General features: G+C 42.5%; 1 protein-coding gene across 1 annotated transcript in view; it reads left to right on the top strand.

The window, feature by feature from the left end:
• The first annotated feature begins 3,862 nt into the window (after nt 1-3,862).
• Nucleotides 3,863-22,151, top strand: part of Syap1 (synapse associated protein 1) — a 40,068-nt gene continuing 21,779 nt past the window's right edge. Inside the window, exons 1-4 of the mRNA XM_027432717.2 lie at nt 3,863-4,248; nt 9,695-9,813; nt 10,040-10,106; nt 15,376-15,449. Of these exons, the coding sequence (XP_027288518.1) occupies nt 4,047-4,248; nt 9,695-9,813; nt 10,040-10,106; nt 15,376-15,449 (462 nt within the window). The 5' untranslated portion in view covers nt 3,863-4,046. The remainder of the gene's footprint in view (nt 4,249-9,694; nt 9,814-10,039; nt 10,107-15,375; nt 15,450-22,151) is intronic.

The following is a 22,151-nucleotide window of genomic DNA, read 5'->3' as shown; positions in this document are numbered from 1 at the left end:
CTTAAATTAACCCATATTTCTTATCTATACTCTGCAATGTGGCTCAATATCTTGTTTCTGTACAAGTTTATCGTCTCCATGTCTCCTCCCTATTGAGAGACCGCTTCGCTCCTTCTTCTGGATCTCTCTCTTTTTTTTTTTTTTTTTTTTTTTGCAAGTCTCACCTAACTTCTACCTGTCCAGATACTGGGCAGTCAGCTTCTTTATTAACACAATCATAATGACACATCCACACAGTAAAAAGGGCTATCCCACACATGGGCATCATTCCACACCAAATGACCAGACTCTGAGCTTGAGAAATATGTTTGTCAATTCCCGGCTAGTTTTCCTTGTGTGACATATTGTTACAGAAAAAAAAAAGAACATAAAAAAGTAAACATAAGGGCTGGAGAGATGGCTCAGAGGTTAAGAGCACGGACTGCTTTTCCAGTGGTCCTGAGTTCAATTCCCAGCAACCATATGGTGGCTCACAACCATCCTTTATGAGATCTGGTGCCCTCTTCTGGTGTGCAGATATACATGGAAGCAGAATATATAATGCATAATAAATAAATAAATAATCTTTTAAAAAAAAAGTAATCATAAGCCAAGCATAATGGTGCACACCTTTAATCCAAACAACTAGGGAGGCAGAGACAGGTGAATTTTTGTGAGTTTGAGGTCAGCTTGCTCTATACAATGAGTTTCAGGACAACCAGAGCTACATAGTGAGACCCTGTCTCAGAAAAAAAATGTAAATATAAAATTAAAGTCAGTCAGCATCAGTAATTACAAACCCAAGGACAGGCTTGTTTATTTATATCCCCAACCATTCCCCCATTACTGGTACTAATTTTTTAAAGATTTATTGTATTTCTATGTATATGTGTGTTTTACCTGCCTTTCTGTGCACCATATACCTGCCAGGTACCTGTAGAGTCCAGAAGAGGGTGTCAGATCCCTTGAGCCTGGAATTACAGATAGCATGAGCTACCACATGAGTCCTAGGAATCCAACCTGGGTGTTTTTTAAGAGCAACCAGTGCTCTTAACTACTAAGCCATCTCTAGCTCTTCTGGTATTAATTTGAAGCAATTTCTGACCATATTTCCATTTTGTCCTCCAATATTGCAATGTGACTCTCTAAAATAAAATAACTTCTTTGAAAACCTATACTCACAGCCACATAATAATTCCATTACCACAATTTTAAAAAGGCAAGGTAGTGGTGGCACATGACTTTAATGCCAGCACTCAAGAGACAGAGGAAGGCATATCTCTAAATTAGAGGTCAGCCTGGTCTACAGATTAAGTTCCAGGACAGCCAAGGCTACACAGAGAAACTCTGTGTCAAAGAAAGAAAGAACGAAAGAAAGAAAGAAAGAAAGAAAGAAAGAAAGAAAGAAAGAAAGGCAAATACTGTATGATTATACCAATTTCCCCTCCTTCATGGCCTGGGGTTTGAACCTAGGGCCTCCTTCCTGCTAGGCAAGAGACCTACTATTGTAGTATTGGCGGCATCCCAGCCTTAAATGTAAGTATCTACAGTAAGCAGGCCCATAGAGATTAAGTAAAATGATGTTTTGTAGAAGCTTACATGAAGAGAATAGAAATTGTATAAGAATTTCAACTTGCAAGATGAAAAATTCTGGAGACTGGTTGCAAAGTAATTTGAGCATGCTTCATACTACTGAATTACTGACTTCAAAATGTTTGATGGTAAATTTTGAATTTTGACTACAATTTAAATAGAATCTCACAATCCCTTAATCTCATCAGCTCCCTAAAGTCCAAATTGCCATCTACGTAAGTATCATAATCTCTTTAAATATGTTTGCTGAATTAATATCCAAATAAAATGCACAATTGTGGAGTGTGGGTTATACCTCAGCTGGTAGAATACATACTTAGTATGAAGAAGGCACTGAGTCTAATTCCCAGAACCAGATAAGAAAGGCTTGGTGAGGAGCCTGGAGGTGGTGGTGCACATCTTTAATCCCAGCACTCGGGAAACAGAAGTAGTGGATATCTGTGAGTTCGAGGCCAGTCTGGTCTACAGAGCGATTTCCAGGACAACCAGAACTACACAGAGAAACCCTTTCTTGAAAAACAAAACAAATAAAGCAAAGGGGGAGGTTGGTAAGTATGGCAGAGAGTTCAAGACAAGGCCAGACTGGGCAACTTAAGACCCTATCTTTAAAAAACACTATAACAATGAAGAAAAAAAAACTCACTGTGCAACCCTGTCTGTCTTATGTCCTAGTAAACAAGGCTAGTCTCAAACTCACAGACATCTGCCTGCCTCTGCCACCCAAGTGCTGGGATTAAAGGTCTCACCACACCAGCCCTTGAGAGCTTGTCTTTAAAACAAAAGAAAAGAAAGCACAAGTATCCAAGTATTTCCTTTTCTTTTCTTTTAATCTTTATTACACTTTACTTAGTGTTTGGGGGTGCGGGCAAACACAATACATACTATGGTACAAGTGTGGCAATGAGAGGACAAGTTTACAGGAGTAAGTTTTCTTCTACCATGTCAAGGCAAGTGGAAGGCACGTTTACCTATGAACCATGTATTCCACCGGGGTCTTATATTCTGTTTCAATCACTTTTGTGTTTTGGAAAAGGGTCTTATGTAGTTCTGGCTGGTGTTGAAATCAGGTTCCTCCTGCCTCAGCTTCCTGAGTGCTGAGAGTACAGGTGTGTTCCACTATGTTCAGTTAAGTCTCTTTGTGTACGTGTATGTGTACATTTTGATGTGTTGGGCATTTGTTTTCCCATGATACCTCTGAGTAACAGTCTCAGTTCTCTAAGCTATTGTGCAAAATATTTTTAAATTGTATCTATTGTGCGGGTAACCTTAGAGCATGCTTGGAGGTCAAAGGACAGACAACCTTTAAGAGTGAGTTCTCTCACTCTATCTCATAGGTACCAGGAATCAAACTCAGGTTCACAAGCTTGGTGGCAAGAACCTTTACCTGCTAAGTTATCTCACCTACCCACTGTAAACCATTTTTAATCTGCAAGTATCCCATTCCAACTTTTTGCTTGCAATGTTTTTGTTTGGCTTTGTTTGGTTTGTTTTTGTTTTCCGAGACAGGGTTTCTCTGTGTAGCTTTGGAGCCTATCCTGGCACTCCCTCTCGAGACCAGGCTGGCCTGGAACTCACAGAGATCCACCGGAGTGCTGGGATTAAAGGCGTGCGCCACCAATGCCCGGCTATTTATTTTTATTTATTTATTTATTTATTTATTTATTTATTTATTTTGGTTTTTCAAGACAGGGTTTCTCTGTATTGTTTTGGAGGTTGTCCTGGAAATCGCTCTGTAGACCAGGCTGGCCTCGAACTCACAGCCATCCGCCTGCCTCTGCCTCCTGAGTGCTGGGATTAAGGGCGTGCGCTACCAACGACCGACCACCAGGTTTTTTTTCTTTAATGTTATGCTTTTGACATAAGGTCTTCTGTAGCTCAGATTGACCTAAATCACTACGTACTTAAAGCTGGCCTTGAACTCTTGATCCTTTTTTCTCCAGCTCACAAATGCTGGGACTGCAAGTATGAGCTACTACCCCTAGCTGGGGTTTCTTATGCTCAGGAGATTTTTCCTTTTCTAAGGGGCGGGGATGGGGGTGTAACCCGGTCCAGCTGGACCTGTAAAGGCGAGCCTTTGTTACGTCAAGGCAATGACAAAATGAAATCAGGCAGAACAAGCCCAATAAAGACGCCGCCCAAACGCTCCTAAAGCCAGGGAAAGAGTAAAAGCGCAGAGACAGGTCGGGGTTCGGCGGGGAAAGCCCTTTGGCCTTTCGCCGCTTTTCCGCGCGAACCCGCCGGGTCGCGAGCGGGGGCGGAGCTTGAGCCGGACGTGACGCATGCGCGGCCAGCTGGCACAGTCATAGAGGGTGGATTGTTAGCGCAGTAAGGACGGACCGGCGGCTGAGGTGTCGCTCGGGCTTCCGGCCAGTCTCCCTCAAAGACCCGTGAAGTCCAGTCGCAGGGCAGTTAGCGGCTGCAGAGCTCTTGGGTGAGGGGACCGCGGCAGTGGCGGCGGCGACCCCGCGGGCGGGATGTTCCGGGATTGGAGCAGTTGGTTGGGCCTGAAGCAGCCCGAGGGGGCGGCGGCGAAAGAAGAGCAGCCCGGCGCGGACCAGCCGTTGGCAGGAGACGCACCTCCTGAGGAGCACTCCAAGTCACCGGCGGAGCCCACCGAGGTCGAGCAGCAGCCTACGGAGGACCCAGCGCTCCTCCACCAGGCCAAAGGCCTTGGCAGTGAGTTCCCTCCGGGGCGCAAGGGCGGGCCGGGAGGGGACGAGGGATTGCAGGTGTGTGAGAGGGGTCCGTCCTCCGCGGCATGGGACGACGGTTGGGTGAGGAGCTGGGCGACCCCTAAGCTTCAGCAGGTAGTCTTGTCGTGCCCTCGACGTGCCTAAGAACTTGTCGCTTTCCTGCGAAGTTTGTATACTTGGCAAGCCCAGGCGCCGTAAAGCGAGCAGTGCGCCGCTGGGTTTTGACAAGCGGTTCGGTTTATTCAACTTGCCAGCTTTCACGTGAATCTCCACCTCCGTGTCCCAGCTAGAGTAGTTTGGAAAATGCCTTTGGTCTACAAGGTATTGTGTCAGGTAACTTGATAAGTTACTCAAGCTTAAGTCATGTATGTGTTTTCCTTTTTTGAGACATGGTCTCATGTAGCCCAGGATGGTTTCGAACTTGCCTGCCTTGTAGTCTAGGATGACCTTGATCCTCCCAACTCTGCTTCCGAGATGCTTCGTGATCGGTCTCCCCCTCCCCTCAGGTTCATACAGCAGAACCTTTTTACTTGAGGTGGGAAAGAAGCAATATTCGAGTTTCGGTGTTAGATCTTTGATGACAATAAATACCTGAGTTTCATCTATTCACCATCCCCAATTAGTTGGGAGAACAAACCCAATATTTTACTGATAGTAAGCAGGACAAGTAGAATTTGAGCCAAACAACATCTACCTGATTTCAAAGCCCATACTCTTTCCAAGTTTATAGTTGAAGTTGAACAAAAAGTACAAGTAGTCTTTGAGAATATAAACACCTACTCTAGTAACTAATTCTGGAGAGACTTTGACTTAAATAGTCAAAGAAGGTGACTTTGGGGCAGTGGGCCCTAAGCAGAAGTAAACATAAAAAATTGCAACAAAATGTATACTAAATTTAGCAGGGCTTTTTGTTGTATTTGAGACAGTGTGTTATATAGCCATGGCTGGCTTCAAACTCACCATGTGGCCAAGGATGGCCTTGAACCCTCCATTCTTTCCTCTGTCTCCCTCCTATTTGGGATTACTGGAGCTCACCACCACATACCCACTAAATTCAGAAAGTTTTAAGGGCCTATCAAGTGGATTTGGGGTGCCAAAAAACAGAAGCACAGACTTCAGTAGTAAAGGTCCTGCTGTTCAAAAAGTTTGACTGTAAGTTACAGGGACAGGGAAAACAGCCACACTATCAACTCTTTTTTTAAAGATTTTATTTATTGATTATGTATACAGTCTTGTGCCTGCAGAGGGCACCAGATCTCATTCAGGGTGGTTGTGAGCCACCATGTGGTTGCTGGGAATTGAACTCAGGACCTCTGGAAGAACAGCCAGTGCTCTTAACCGCTGAGCCATCTCTCCAGCCCCACTATCAAATCTTAACAGTATATCATCTCAGCCAAGACTCCCAAAGACTGCATAAGGGAAATAAAACTAAGTGTGATGCCATGAAATCAACAGAAAAGAGAATATATTCAGTGTAGAAAATTGGAAAGGAATGAACTTGTAATATTCAAGGAATGTGAGGAGATTTTACAAGAGCAGAGGTTATACTAGGTAGTTGGGATAGATTAATGTGGGATGAAAGCCTGATATGGTGACACAGGCCTGTAACCCCAGCATTTGGAATTCTTAGAAAGGAAGATCAGGAGTTCAAGACCAGCCTCAGCTATAGTGAGCTCCAAGCCAGCCAAGGCTACCTGAGACCTTGTCTCATAAAACAAAAAAGGTAGGCCTAAGCCAGTAATGCTATTTAAGAGGCTAAGGCAAGAGGATCACTGGATCTAGGCCTGCCTGGGCTACAAAGTGAGTTCAAGGCCGGTCTTGACTACTTAGTGAGGCATTATCTGTAAAGAACTCCTGATCCTCCTGTTTCTACTCCCTGAGTGGGCACCATCATTTTCCCTGACATTTCTTTTCAAGATGGAAGAACCTAGAGCCACATACATGCTAAGTGTCTGAGCCATGCTTCCTGCCATCTTTCCTCACAAGGTTCTCCAGGTTCTCTTTGTTGGTGGTGGTTTGTTTTTGTTTTTTCTTTACCAGGTTCCCTTGATGGTTGAGTAGGCTGAGTTTAGATGGAACCCCCACCTCCCTATTTGGGAATTTAAAGTTTTAGAATAAATGAAAGCTCTCACTCCTATAATTTTTGTGACTTTATGTAAAAGTTCTAGTTTATACACAACGTTTTAGAGAGGCTAGAGAAACTATTAGATGTTTTAATTCTGCATGTTGGCCCTAAAAATACAGCTAAAAAATATATTTGTGTACTTTCTTTGTGGGGTTTTGTTGTTTTGGTTTGGTTTGGGGTTTTTGTTTTTTGAGTGTATGCCAAGGCTAGCTTCAAACTCTCTACATAGCTGAGGCTGACTTGAACTCCTGCCTCTACTTCATGAGAGTAATCACTAGATAGCAAATTTAGCTATACCATGTCTGGCCCCATCTGTGTTTTGAAAAATAAAGTATTTCTAAACCTGATTCCCAGTAAGTAGTTTCTTTAGATGTTTGAATTCTGCTGGAATCCACTAAGAGCTCCATTTGTTAAGCAAACATTTGTTGAATCCCTCCCTTCAAGATTGGATCCTAAGTACTTTCTGTTTAGAAGTGACCTATTTATACATTTAAGCCACTTACTGTTACCATTACAATAGTGAACACCCAACTTTACATTCTCTTCCTTCATTCCACCCCAAACCACCTGCTCCTTAGTCCTTCGTCCTGATAAACTTAGGCTTTCTTATGGTCACTGTCTCCAAAGGAGCAAACAACATCTATTATTCAGTGGTTAGTTGTTTTGAAAGTCAACCAAATCATCTTCTTCTGTACTCTTTGTGTATATGGGGGTTTTGTCTGTGTATGTGTCTATGTACCATGTGTGTGCCTGGTGCCCACAGATACCAAAAGAGGACATCACATCCCCTGAAAATGGAAATACAGGTGGTTGTGAGCTGTTGGGAATCAAAGCCAGGTCCTCTGGAGGAGCCAGTGCTCGTTTGTTTGTTTGTTTGTTTGTTTGTTTGTTTTTTGAGACAGGGTTTCTCTGTGTAGCTTTGGAGCCTATCCTGGCACTCCTGGAGACCAGGCTGGCCCAAACTCAACAGAGATCCGCCTGCCTCTGCCTCCTGAGTGCTGGGATTAAAGGCATGTGCCACCAACGCCTGGCGGAGCCAGTGCTCTTAACCACTGAGCTGTCTCACCAGCTGCTATACTCTTAATGAGGAAGGTATCTATCATTCTAGGAGTGCTAAATATCTTTGTCATTCATACAACTAGTACGCACCTAGGAAAATTAGAGTGTTTTGAAGAACAAGTGTCTAAGCTGGGCAGGGATGGAGAATCCTCCAAAACTCAGAATACTGTGGCAGAAAGATTGCTGAAAGTTCAATAACAGCCTGATTACATAGTGAATATCAGGCCAGCCTAAGCTAGATAGCAAAACTGTCTCAAAACAATCTAGATGTAAAATATCTAATTGAATTCTGATAGCATAGTTCCAGTTACAGAAAGAGCTTGGATCCCACAGCTTATCAACTAGCAATTTTAGTTTGAAGAAGAAACTTAAGGACATTGCTTAGATTAGAAATTCATGTTTCCTGGGAGGGAGCTGGTGGGGGTTTGGGGGGAGGAAGGAGAGGGAGAAGGGATTGGCATGTGAAATTATAATTTTGTAAAAATAAAAAAAGAAATTTGTGTTTCCTAAGAGGAAGGACAGATTTAGGGGCCAAGATGACTCAGTGGGTATAGACACTGGCCCTGAAAGTCTGATACCTGCTTTTGATTCCCCTAACCCACAGAAAGATGGAAGGAGAGAAATGCCACCACAGAGTTGTCCTCTGGCCTCCAACATGCCCACCATGGCACATGTGTCTACCCCCACACATATCATGTACTCATATGTATAATAATAGTTTTGTTTTTTGTTTTAGAGACAGGGTCTCACTACGTAGTTCTGGCAGTCCTGGAACTCACTATGTAGTCAAGGCCAGCCTCAAAATCATAGAAATCTGCCTGCCTCTGTCTCCTAAGTGGTGGGATTAAAGATGTGTGCCATTATGCCCAGCAATAACAGATTTTTTGTTGTGGGTGGAGAGATACTTAAAACTGAGAGGTAGAAATGGCAAGAGATTTGCAAAAGCTTTCAGCTTCATGTGGGTAATAGTAATAAATTCTGGCCTTTTCAAAGTTGTGTCCTGGAAGTGAGTTGCCTGGATATAAAGTTGAATCTGGTCACTTCTTGTTTTTTGAGACAGAGCTTCTTTTCATAGCCTTGGCTGTCTTGGAACTAGTTCTGTAGACCAGGCTGGCCTTGAATTCTCAGAGATTTGACTACCTCTGCCTCCTGAGTGCTAGAATTAAAGGCATGCACCACCATCGAAAGAGAATATGGTCACTTCTAAGCACCCTTCTAATACTTAAGATTCCCAGCATTTTTTTTTTTTTTTTTTTTTTGGTTTTTCGAGACAGGGTTTCTCTGTGGCTTTGGAGGCTGTTCTGGAACTAGCTCTTGTAGACAGGCTGGTCTCGAACACACAGAGATCCACCTGCCTCTGCCTTCCAAGTGCTGGGATTAAAGGTGTGCACCACCAACGCCTGACAATTCCCAGGATTCTAAAATTAAGTGAAGTATCTTTGAAAAATTAACCTACCTCTGTGTAAGAATGTTAATTTGTTAAGGGTTTTCGTGTTTTTTGGTTTGTGGGGGATTTTTTTTTTTTTTTTGGTTTTCATGTTTTTGCATGTTTTTTACCTTCCTATTCTAGCCTCCTTCCTTAAATGCCATATTTATGTCTGCTTTGATAATTTCCTTGTTTGCATGCGTGGGTACATGTGTGCCATGATGCAAGTTGGGGGACAACTTTTAGGAGTTGGCTTTCTACTTCAACTATGTGGGAGGGGGGTAATTGTGCTTGTTGACAAGTATCTTTACCCACTGAACCATCTAGCCCCTAGCCCACTACTATTTTTTTGTGGGGGGACTGGGTAGCGGTCTCAATATATATCCCTGGCTGGCCTAAAACTGGCTATGTAGAGAACAAGCTAGTCTTGAACTCACAGGGATCCATCTGCCTCTGCCTCCCACATGCTAGGGTTAAAGGCATGTACCACCATACCCAGCCAGTATGCCAGTTTTGAAATAGTTTTCCTTAGATTAAATTGACAGTGTAGGTACTGGAAGATATGGTTCAGTGGTTAAGAGCTATGCAACCATGAGGGCATGAGATTGGATCCCAGTAAAGGTGATTTAACATACACAATACTGTATGGGGGAATATTCATAGGTTCTGTGTTGTGCCATTATTACCAAAGGGACCTGAATGTATACAGATTTGATTTTGGTATCCAAGAAGGTCCTTGAATATCCCTGCAGATACTGATGGGAAGGTATGATAACCATTGTACTTAGATGAAACACAGACCCTTTTTGTTCATTACAGGTTATTTGTTTAACTTTGCGAGTGCTGCCACGAAGAAGATAACTGAGTCTGTTGCTGAAACAGCTCAGACAATAAGGAAATCTGTGGAAGAAGGGAAAATAGATGGCATCATTGATAAGGTACATTTAGAAGACTTGTAAAAGGAGGACTTTACGAAAGTTGTCAAGTAGCTAGTGTAATCACCTCCTTAACTCAAGTAAAATATAATATGCTGATGGAATTTTTTAGAATATCTTTTCTTGATTCTTGGACAATTTCATATATGTACACATGTAGCTTGACTGTTATTCTTACCTAATAGTAAACTTTCAAAGTAATTTGACTTTTCATGTTTTTTTCTAACAGACCATTATAGGGGATTTTCAAAAAGAACAGAAAAAATTTGTTGAAGAACAGCACACAAAGAAATCAGGTATGATATGTTTGTCTTAGTTTCTCAGCCAAGGTGTGTGTGTGTGTGTGTGTTGGTTTGTGGTCCTGGGGTTCAACCCCAGGTCCTTGCACATGCTAGGCAAGCACTGCTGCTGAGCTACATCCGCAGCTTCCCTACCAAGTTTTATTGAGCATTTATCATGTGCTAGACCTATATATACTAAGGCTCTAGGAATACAAAAATGTATAAGACTGGGATGGAATCCAGTGATAGAGCATGTGCATAATATATACAAGGCCCTCCCTGGGTTAGATCTCCAGCACCAAAAAATTTTGTACAGCCAGCCATAGTGTCTCACACCTGTAATCCCAGCACTTGGGAAGCTAAAGCAGAAGGATTGCTGTGAGTTTGAGGCTGTACTCCCAGCCTGAGCTACATAGTAAATCCAGGCCTGGGCTACAAAATGAAAAAAAAAACTTTTTAAATTAAAAAATAGTTGAATGTGGTAGTGCATGCCTTTTATCCAGCACTTGGGAATCAGAGAAAGTTTGATCACTGAGAGTTTGAGGCCAGTCTCGTCTACACAGTGAGTTCCAGAACACGCAGGTCTATGTAGAGAGACTGTATCTCAAAACAGAAAAATACAAACACACACACACACTTCAGTCTTTTACTGAACGTGATAGAGAAGAGGGTCATTCAAAAAGACCAAAGCCAAGCCAGGCCTAGTAGTGCACACCTGTGATTCCAGTACCCAAGAGGCTAAGGTAAAAGGATTGCCAGGAGTTTGAGACCAGCTAGATTTGAAAAACCTGGTCTAAAAACAAAATCAAAGTAAATAAAAACCTAGATAGAACCTGTAACTCCAGCATTTGAGAGGAAAGGTAGAAAGATGAAGAGTTTAAGCCAACCTCAACTACATAGTGAGTTGAAGGCCAACCTGGGCTATATGAAACACTGTCTCAAAAATCAATCAATAAATAAAACACTAACACCAGCAAAAATAGCCTATGTTGTCAGATTCTTCTTTCATCTTAGCTAGGGCAACAACTATGGAAGGGGTAAGACTTCTAGGCTCTGCATTGCAGATAAGGATCCCAATTTTGACAGATCTTTGAAAAATTCAGGCCCAGATATTGGTACCAACTGTTTTTCATTTGTTTTTATTTTTGAGATGGGCCTTCACAAAGCCAAGGCTGATCTCTAACTTGATGTATAGTCAACAAAGACCTTGAATTCCATCCCTCCTCCTTCTGCCTCCCAAGTGGTGGCATTATAGATATACATCACAATACCAGGTTTGTATAGTGCTGGGAATGGCACTTAGGATCTCATGTGTGCTAAGCAAGCACTCTACTAACTGAGCTACTATATCCCCAGCCTAACACTAACTCTGACCATCTCTTCATCCTGAGTCTGAGGCAAATCTGCAACTGCCTCTTTACTCTGGAATGGATTGCTTTGGATCTAACATGTGTTGGGGTTAATGCAGTTATAATCTACTATAAAAAGCAGCAAATGGATATTTGAATGGAGTCCTGGATTCCCTTCCTAATCATATCTAGCTAGGTGTATGTCATTTTGGTATCCTCAGCATTCAGCTTCTAACTATTCATTGACAGTTGATTCCAGCCCTATCATTTATTGCCTCTAATTTGTTTTTTGCTGTGATCCTATTCTCTCTCTCTCTCTCTCTCTCTCTCTCTCTCTCTCTCTCTCTCTCTCTCTCTCTCTCTCTCTCTCATGACTTTTATTTACTTCTGGCCTGTATGTAACAAAGGACAACTTCCAGGAGTGGATTCTATCTTTCTATCATGTGGGTCCCAAAGATTGAACTCATGGTGTCAGGTTCGCAGCAAGTGCCTTTAACATCTGAGCCATCTCAATAACCCTTTCTATTTATTTTTATTGTTTTTTTTGTTTCGTTTTTTTTTGGGGGTTTTCAAGACAGGGTTTCTCTGTGTAGCTTTGGAACCTATCCTGACACTCGCTTCATAGACCAGGCTGGCCTTGAACTCACAGAGATCCGCCTGCCTCTGCCTCCCGAGTGCTGGGACTAAAGGTGTGAGCCTATGTGTGATAGGGGCATGTCCCTTGGAGCTGGAGTTGTAGGTGGATGTGAGCCACCTGACAATGGATGCTAGGAACGGAACTTTGGGGCCTCTGCAAGAGCAGTATGAGACCTGAGGGGGAGTCACAAGAAAGTATCAGATTTCCAGTTCGTAAACCACTACATATGTGCTGGAAATAGAACCGGAATCCTTCTGAAAGAGTAGCAAGTGCTCTTTACCCTTTGTCATGAAATCTAAACCACTGAGCCATCTCTCTAGCTTTTTATTAATTTTTTTGAGACAGAGTTGTACTGTGTGTCACTGGCTTGAATTGATGGAGTTCTATATAGTGGGAAATTACCAATACGGAGTCAGGTAGAAATATAAGGGTATTTAATAGGGAAAAGCCTTACTTACAGAGTGACCTAGCCAGCCGCCGTGGCAGCAGTCTGTATGCAAGCCCAAAAGAGAAACTGAAAGCGAAAACGCAGTCATCCTACGTCCCCTGACCACGCCCTCACAAGCGTGGTCAGGCACACTTGTAGCCAGCCCCTAAGTAGGCGTGGCTACAGCTTCCCCTACAATTCCCCTTTTAGTCTAAAAGAGGATTAAAACTTAACAGTTTAAAGTATCCAAAATTAACAATCATAAAGGTAAAATATAAGAAGATACAACAATCTGCTTATGTCACATCCTAACTATCTATTTTAACTAAACCCTAAAGTCATCTGAAAGAGGTGTCCAAGCCTGAACACCTCCTTCCAATCCCAACCATAAACAATAGGAAGCTATCCCTAACTAGGTATATACACTATCCTAAGTGACAACAATGGGGAAAGGGGGCGTAGCATCCTCCGAGTTTACTTCCTGCTGAAATGGGATGATGATAGTCATGTGGGGTCCTGTAGGAAGAAAATGTTAGTATCCAGTCCATGTGAGATGGGATTCACTTGATTGAAGATCTCGCTTGAAATCCTCAACTTGATTGAAGTCAGTACCCGAACCTCTGGCCGGAGTGTCAGTTGAAATGGAGCAAATTGGATCCAGTGCAGTCGAGGAGGTGTGGCCCATTTTCTTTCCAGAGTGTCCAGGGATTGCTGTCAGGCAGGTCTTCATTTGCTGTGTGGGACTCAAACATAAACAGTTAGCAGAGAAATGTTTGCTTGTGCATGTACACATGCTGGGGAATGCAACCATGAGAGCATAACAATTATGAGAGGGTGTACACCTTGAGAGAAAGATCCAAGAAAAGACAAAGACAGTCCCCAAATTCTTCTTTTATTCTGTATTACATCAGTTGGCTTCTTGATACAATACAGAAACACTAAAGTTTAGTTAAATAATGTGCTTGGATTTTAGAGGAAAAAAGCCAAATCCACCTCTAAACCCAGCTTGCCCTACAGAGTTCTGCACAGAGTACTACCTGCATATCTCCCAAGTGCTAGGATTAAAGTAGATCACCATGCCCAGCTCTTTTTTAAAAAAAAAAAAAACAGCATCTTACTCTGAAGCCCAGGCTGCCTAGAATTTGAAGCAATTATTTGCCTCTGCTTCCCAAGTGCCAAGATTACAGGCATGCACCACCATTCCTAGAGACATAATACACAAATCTAATACCTATTCATTTTGCTAGTTGACCCCCTGCCCCCACCTGGAATCTAGTTAAGTCCAAAAACTAGTTGAGATATGATATTTATTATATTCTGTCATTTCTCTTAGCCTTATTTAGTCTGGATTTTTCTAACAACCTTTGTCTTTCTTTTTTTTTAAACAGGCATGCTTTTTCTTTTTTTTCAGATTTATTTATTTATTATGTATACAGTGTTCTGTCTGCATGTATGCCTGCACACCAGAAGAGGGCACCACATCTCATTACAGATGGTTGTGAGCTGCCATGTGGTTGCTGGGAATTGAACCCCTGGAAGAGCAGGCAGTGCTCTCAACCTCTGAGCCATCTCTCCAGACCCCTTTGTCTTTCTTTTTGAGACAGGGTCTTAGACAGTCCTGGCTGACCTCATATTTGCTATGTAGTTGAGGTTGTCTCGAATTTCTGGTCTTCCTGACTGCACCTCCAAATGTTGAGGGTGGGGTGTTCCCTTCTTAATCTACTTTTGTATATTTGAGCATATGTTGTATATTATATATTTGTCTGATATTTCCTCATGATTAGAATAGTATTGTATATTCTAATATTTTGTCTTTTTTGGGGGGGGCGGGGTTCGAGACAGGGTTTCTCTGTGCCTTTGGAGGCTGCCCTGGAACTAGCTCTTGTAGACCAGGCTGGTCTCAAATTCACAGAGATCCGCCTGCCTCTGCCTCCCGAGTGCTGGGATTAAAGGCGTGCGCCACCACCACCTGGCTCTAATATTTTGTCTTTTTTAAAAAATATTTTTATTTCATTTGCATTGGTGTTTTGCCTGCATGTGTATCCGTGTGACAATGGAACTGGAGTTACAGACAGTTGTGAGCTGCCATGTGGGTGCTGGAAATTGAACCTTGGTCCTCTGGAAGAGCAGTCAGTGCTTCCGACCACTGAGCCCTCTCTCTAGTCCCCTATTTTGTCCTTCTTGAAATAACATGTTCAGGGATCCACAATGTGTTTCTCCCCTACTGTTTGAGTATGTATGCATGTATATACATTCATGTGTGCCCCTTTGCACATACGGAGGTCAAAGGACTCTTCCACCATGTTGTCCTAGGCAGTGAATTCAGGTCTTCAGTCTTCTAGGTAAGCACCTTTACCCATTGAGCCATTTTGTGGGCCCAGTGATACTGATTTTGAATAACTGATTAAATTATTTTTATTAGTTCAAATTAGAAATAAGCCTGCTTCACATTTCAATCCCTTCTCCCTCTCCCTCCTCTCCTCCCCAACCCCCTGATTAAATTATTATCAGATATCTGTACTGTATCATTCAAGTAGAGTGTTTGTTGACCAAATACATACATACATAAAGCTTACAAATTAAATCTAGGTATTACAGTGAATAATCATGTTCAGAGCTTGTTGGTAAATTACTATTCTTGGTTTGTTTTTTATTTTTTTTTTGGAAATGGCAGATTACAGTATAACTGTTGTAACCATGTAGTGCCTGCAGAAGCCAGAAGAGGGTGTCAGATCCCCTGGAATTAATAGGCAGTTGTTAACTGCCATGTGGGTTCTGGGAACTAAATCCAGGTTCTCTGCAATAGCAGGAAGTGCTCTTAACCACTGAGCCATCTGTCTAGCCCCAATAACCTTTTTTTCTCCTGTATAGAAGCAGCTGTGCCACCATGGGTTGATAGCCATGATGAAGAAACAATTCAACAACAGATTTTGGCTCTATCAGCTGTGAGTACCCTATAAATATCCTGTGTAGGTAGCATTTTTCTCTTGTCATAGTACATCTCTGTTCACAGGATTTTCCCTTTAGCTGAATTATTTTTCTTTTTATTTCCCTGAGACAGGGTTCCTCTGTGTAACTCTGACTGCCCTGAAACTCACTCTGTAGACTAGTCTGGCCTTGAACTCAAAGAGGTCTACCTGCCTCTGATTCCCAGGTGCTGGGATTAAAGATGTGTACCACCGCTACCTGCCTGAATTCAATTTTTACATGCTCTTGTTTGGGTTTGAGGGTTTTTTGTTTGTTGTTTTGTTTGTTTGCTATGTAGTAGGCTTGCCTTGAACTCATTATGTAGCATAAGCCAGCCCTACAACTGTCTTCCTACTTGAGCTTCCCTATTACTGAGGTTACAAATGTGTATCACCATGTCAGGCTTTTACAGTTTTGGTTGGTTGGTTTGGTTTGGTTTGGTTTGAGACAGGGTCTCACTATATAACTCTGGATGACCTAGAACTTACTGTGTAGACCAGGCTGGTCTCAAATTCACAGAGACCCACCTGCCTCTGCCTTCCCAAGTGCTGGGATTAAAGGCATGTACCACTATGTCCTTTCTTTTACAGTCTATAAAAACATGTTTGAAAGTTTAAGAACATACATGTTAACTTTCATGATTTTTAGTAACTTCCTGAATTGTTTTGTTTTGTTTTGTTTTGTTTTGTTTTTTGCAGTACTGAGTCAGGCATACTAGATAAGTACTTTAGCACCCAGCTACATCCCCAGCCTTTGTTCTTGTTGACTCAGTGAGTTTCATTAGGATTGTTTACAGGGGCATGGGTGTGAAGCTATTTATAGGAACATGACCAACTTACCAATGACTATACCACTAGAGAAAATGTTTTTAGATCTCCAGGCAGGGGTGGGGCCCTGTGACATTTTTTAATTGACCCATGACTTTCTGTTTTTGTTTTTTCAAGACAGTGTTTCCCTGCATAGCCCTGGCTGCCCTGGAACTGGCTTTGTAGACCAGGCTGGCCTCATAGTCACAGAGATAAAGAGATCCATCTGTCTCTGCTTCCCAAGTGCTGGGATTAAAGGCCACCGGGCCTGAGTTTCTTTTTTTGTTTTTAAACTTTGAGTTAGCTTATACTTTTCTTTCTTTTTTCACATTAAAGTATAGCCTATTATGCCAAATCATTGTTTCAGCCTTAAAAAGATAGAGGCTCTTACCTGTAACCCTAGTACTTGGGATACTGATGCAGGAAGATTTTCACCAGTTTGAGGTTAGGCTGGGCTGTATAATGAGGCTGTTCCAAAAAAGGAAGAGATTCTTTTATATGAGAAAGCAATGCAGTTCTTGTGAATGAAATGATTACATTCCATGTTGTCTCTTTACCTACATATGTTTGTTGGTAATTGACATTAATATAGACAGAATCCCATTTGCTGGCCCACAAAACTTTATCTTAGGACTTCAGAAAATGTAACCATACCAGCCAACAGTGATGTTGCAGAGGACAGTTTCAGAAAGCACTTCCCCACACTCTTTACATTTTGAAGCTCCCAGCATGACTACTGTGTAGCTAGTTCTTTTATCCCTATTGTATACCGAGGGGGTGAGATTCTAATGTTATGCTTACTTATGTGTTCTCTCAGAGAGCAAAGGCCAGCTTGATCAAAGCTCAGTGTATGGAACATGACTTCATTAATCCATATTTTCACTGTGTCAATAGTTTTCTCTTTTGCTTATTTTTATCTGTATGGGTATTACATGCTTGCATATATGTCTATATACCACATGTATGCCTGGTGCCATTAGAAGCCAGAAGAAAGTATAAGATCCCCTGGATCTGAAGTTGCAGGTAATTATGAACCTCTATATGGGAGCTGGGACTCAAACCCAGGTCCTCTGGAAGAACAGCCAGTGTTCGTAACTGCTGAACCAACTCTCCAGCACTTCCCCTATCACCTTTCTTTATTTTCGAGACAAGGTCTTAAAACATAGCTCCAGCTTGCTCAGAACTTAGATATCTACCTGTCCACGCCTCCAGAGTGCTGGGATTCAAGGCTCATCTTTGTTTTTATTTTTTTAAAGATTTTATTTATTTATTATGTATACATCTTTATGCCTGCATGCCAGCAGAGGGGACCAGATCTCATTCAAGGTGGTTGTGAGCCACCATGTGGTTGCTGGGAATTGAACTCAGGACCTCTGGAAGAACAGTCAGTGCTCTCAACTGTTGAGCCATCTCTCCAGCCCTCATCTTTGTTTTTAACCTACTTTTTTCTTTTTGTAAAAAATTCGGTAGCATTTATTTATTTATTTATTTATTTATTGTGTGTCTGTGTGTGTATGTGTACACACATCACAGCACATGTGGAGATCACAGTATAACATGCAGAGAGTTGGTTTTCTCCTACCATGTTGGTCCCAGGGATCTCTGAGCTATCTCATTGGACAATCCTCTTTAACCTACTCTCACCCCTTTTTGTCACTAGGAATTGAATTCAGGGCCTGGTATACTATGGACTTTATTCATGTGCTCTATTATCACTGAGCTACAGCACCAGCACCCCACCTCTACTGGGTTTTTATCTGGTAAAAATTTGTGAGTCTTCCTTGTTTTATACCGTCTCCACAGAAAAGCCTGGGTAATAGTCATTGAAATATGTGTACTCATGAACCAGAAACTCCACTTACTGGAGTTTCTTCAAAAGATATCATTTTATGGGCCAGCAAGATGGCTCAGTGGGTAAAGAAAACTCTTGTCTCACAAGCCTAGTGACCTGAGTCCAGTCCCTTGGACCCACATAAAAGATGGGAGAGAGAACCAAATCAACAAAGTTGTCCTCTCACTTCTTTGTACAAGCTGTGTCATAGGTGTGCGTCTACCTCCCCCCCAACACACACAATAATGATAATAAATTTTAAAAATTTAAAGATCACTTTACAGAGGAATAAAACTCTCCTTTTTTTAAACATAGGGTCTTATTCTGGAACTCAGTATGTAGCCCAGGCTGGTCTCAAACTCTAGGCAATCCTCCAGCTTTAGCCTCTCAAGTGCTGGTATGACAGATGTGTGCCATTATACCTGGCTTTCAGAATTCTTTCCAACAAGTTAGAAAGTATTTAAATGACTGTGGAAATGGGTCTGGTTTCATAAGCTATGGTAGGTTAGCATTCATTTGATTTGGCCCTTAGAGTTAGAAAGTTGTTCATGACCTTGAATGAAAAAGGAAAGTCAGCTTTCATACTTGTCATCCCAATAGTCAGGAGGTTGAGGCAGGAGAATCAGGAGTTCAAGGTTATCCTCCAGTAGATGGAGAATTTAAGGTTAGCCTTTGCTATAGGAAATTGTCTTTAAAACAAAACTCTGGGACTGAAGAGTTGGCTAAGTAGTTAAGAACACTAGATGCTCTTTCAGAGGACCTAATTTGATTCCCAGCACCTATATGGCTGCTCACAACAATCATTAACTCCAAGTCTCAGGATCATACACCCTCTTCTGACCTCTGCAGTCACCAGGCATGCATGTGGTGCACAGACATAGACATTGATAAAACACCTATACACATAAAAACTTTTTACAAAATACGACAAGCTGGGTGGTGGTACGAACCTTTAATTCCAGGCAGAGGCCAGCCTGGGCTACAGAGTAAGTGCTATGACAGACTCCAAAACTACAGAGAGAACCCCTGTCTCCGAAAAAAAGAAAAAATAATGTTTTGTAAAGTGAAAATTCCTTATGTATCAAGCAAGCTCTTTAAAAAACAGTGCTAGCTTATCACAATGTATAAACTGCCTACCTTTTTATTTATGTGAAATCTTACCTGCTGTACTAGTCAGGATTCTCTAAAGGCACAGAACTGACATAATGAATATACATATTAAAAGTAGATTTATTAGAATGGCTCTCAAGATGTGGTTCAGATAGGCCAACAGCTGTCTTACAACAGAAAGCTGAGAATCTGTTAGTTGTCCAGTCCATGAGGCTGGATATCTCTGAAGTCCCTGTCTGGTGCTGCAGTCCTAGAAGGTTCCTGGATATGCTACTGGTCCTCAGTATACATTGGAACCCTGAAGAAGTAGGATTTAACACCAGCTTCAACAATAGGCTAGATAAATTTTCCATAAAGAGAGTGAGAGCGAGCAGGCAAAAAGCAAGGTTTCCTCCTGTGTCCTTTTATGTGTGGGCTGTCAGATTTGGGGTGGCTCTTCCTGCTTCAAATAATCTGATTAATAAAATTCCTCACAAGAGTGCCTAACAGCTTGGGTTTTAGTTGATTTCAGATGTAGTCAAGTTGACAACCAAGATTAGCCATCACACATGCACAGACACCAGATATATTAGAGAGATAGGCGCAGGAGAGTGTTATGTGGAACCACAAGTTGTCTGTAACTAGTAGGATTCTGTTTTGTTGTTTTACTGTGTTGAGTTTTTGTTTTGAGGTGGGCCAATCTGGTTCCAAACTTACTAGGGTAGAACAGTTAATAGGGTAGCATAGGCTGGCCTTGGACTCCTTCTGTAGCAGAGGCTGGCCTTAAATTTCTAAACCTCCTGTTTCTACCTTCCAAGTACAGGCATTTGATTATAGGCATTTGATACCATACCTAGCTCTTGGTTCTAGGATTTTTTTGGGGGGAGACAGGGTTTCTCTGTATTGTTTTGGAGCCTGTCCTAGAACTCACTCTGTAGACCAGGCTGGTCTTGAACTCACAGAGATCCACCTGCCTCTGCCTCCCGAGTGCTGGGATTAAAGGCTTGCACCACCAATGCCCGACCGATTCTGGGATTCTTCATTCTATGCTTTTCTTGGAATGTTTTATGATGGTAGTTCTGTTGTTTTTCTGTTGCTTGATTTTTGGTTTTTTTAATTTTTTATGTGTACAGTGTTTTGCTTGTATGTCCACGCACCACTTATATGCAGTGCCTGAGGAAGCTTGAAGAAGGTGTGGGATCCCCTAGTATTGGAGTTACAGACATTATGAGCTGCCATGTGGGTGCTGGGAATTGAACCTGGTTCCTCTGGAAGGGCAGCCAATGCTCTTTACCATTGAGCCATCACTCCAGCCCCATCTCCTTCCTTCCACTCTGTGGATCCTAGGGATCAAACTCAGGTTATTAGGCATGGTGGCAAACACCTTTACCCACTGAGCCATCTCACCAGCCCGGTTTGTTGTCTTTTTGAGACAGGTTCTCATGTAACCCAGGCTGACCTCCAAACCTCTATATAAATGATGCTGACTTCGAAGTACTGATCCCCTGGCCTCTACCTCCCAGTTGGTAGGATTATAGGCCTGTTCCACTGTGCTTGGCCTTTAGTTAGAATGTTTCTAATAGCTTTTACGTACCTAAAGGTGTACAATAAAAACAAATCCATGTTTATATTATTTTTTTCTATTATTATTATTATTATTATTATTATTATTATTATTATTATTAATTCAAGTTAGGGAACAGGCTTGTTTCACATGTAATTCCCCTCTCCCTCTCCCTCCCCTCACCCCCATTCCTTCTCCCCCACCTCCAACCTACCCCCCACCCCATCCACCCACCACTCCCGAGGCAGGGTTGGGCCCCCAATCGGGGCTCCACCAAGTCCACCAAATCTTCCTGTGCTGGGCCTAGGCCCCTCCCCATGTGTTCAGAGACAGAGCACATCCCTTCAAGTGGGATGGGCTCTCGAAGTCCCACACACACACCAGGGCAAAACACCAGTCCACCTCTGGAGGCTCCCAGGAGTGCAGGGGCCTCCCCATTGGCATCCATGATCAGGGGGCTGGATTAGTCCCGTACTGGCCTCCCAAAGAGCGTCTGGGGTCGATATGCTTTCCCTTTTTCAGGCCAACTGTTTCTGTGGGTTTCTCCAACCTGGTACAGACCCCTTCGTTCTTCATTCCTCCCTCTCTTCAACTAGGTTCCAGATTTCAGCTCAGTGTATTTCTGTGGATGTCTGTCTCTGCTTCCATCAGCCACTGGATGAGGACTCTAGGATAGCATAGAGAGTAGTCATCAATCTCATTCTAGGGGAAGGGCTTCTAGGCCATCCTCTCCTCCACTGCCCGGACTGTCAGATCGTGTCATCCTTGTAGGTCTCTGGAGATCTTCCTAGTTCCAGATCTCTTCTCGGACCTATAGTGGCTCCCTCTGATATGGTATCTCTCATCCTGCTCTCTCTCCTCTATTCTTCCCCCAACTCAATATATCTGCTCCTCCATTTCTTCTCCTCTACTCTTCTTCTTGTGCTCTTATTGTGGCAGCACCCACTCCCCTACCCTCATGCTCTCAATTAGCTCGGGAGTTCATGCCACTTCCCATTCCTGGGGTCCATTTATCCCTTAGAGTCATTCATGATTTCTAGTTTCTTTGGTGAAGAGGATTATAGGCTGGTAAACCTGTGCTCTATGTCTAAAAATCATACATGAGTGAGTACATACCATGTTTGTCTTTTTCTGATTGGGTTACCGCACTCAGGATGGTTTCTTCTAGTTCCATCCATTTGCCTGTGAATTTCAAGATTCTATTGCATTTTTCTGCTGAGTAGTACTCCATTGTATAAATGTACCACATTTTCTCTTTCCATGCTTCAGTTAAGGGGCATCTAGGTTGCTTCCAGGTTCTGGCTATTACAAACAATGCTGCAATGAACATGGTTGAACATATGTCCTTGTTGTATGGACATGCAGTATTTGGGTATATACCCAAGAGAGG

The sequence above is a fragment of the Cricetulus griseus genome, chromosome X (assembly GCF_003668045.3).
Source record: "Cricetulus griseus strain 17A/GY chromosome X, alternate assembly CriGri-PICRH-1.0, whole genome shotgun sequence".
NCBI classification, from domain to species: Eukaryota; Metazoa; Chordata; class Mammalia; order Rodentia; family Cricetidae; genus Cricetulus; species Cricetulus griseus.
The sequence above is the reverse complement of the archived record's forward strand: the minus strand, read 5'-3'. Positions and strand labels throughout refer to the sequence as shown.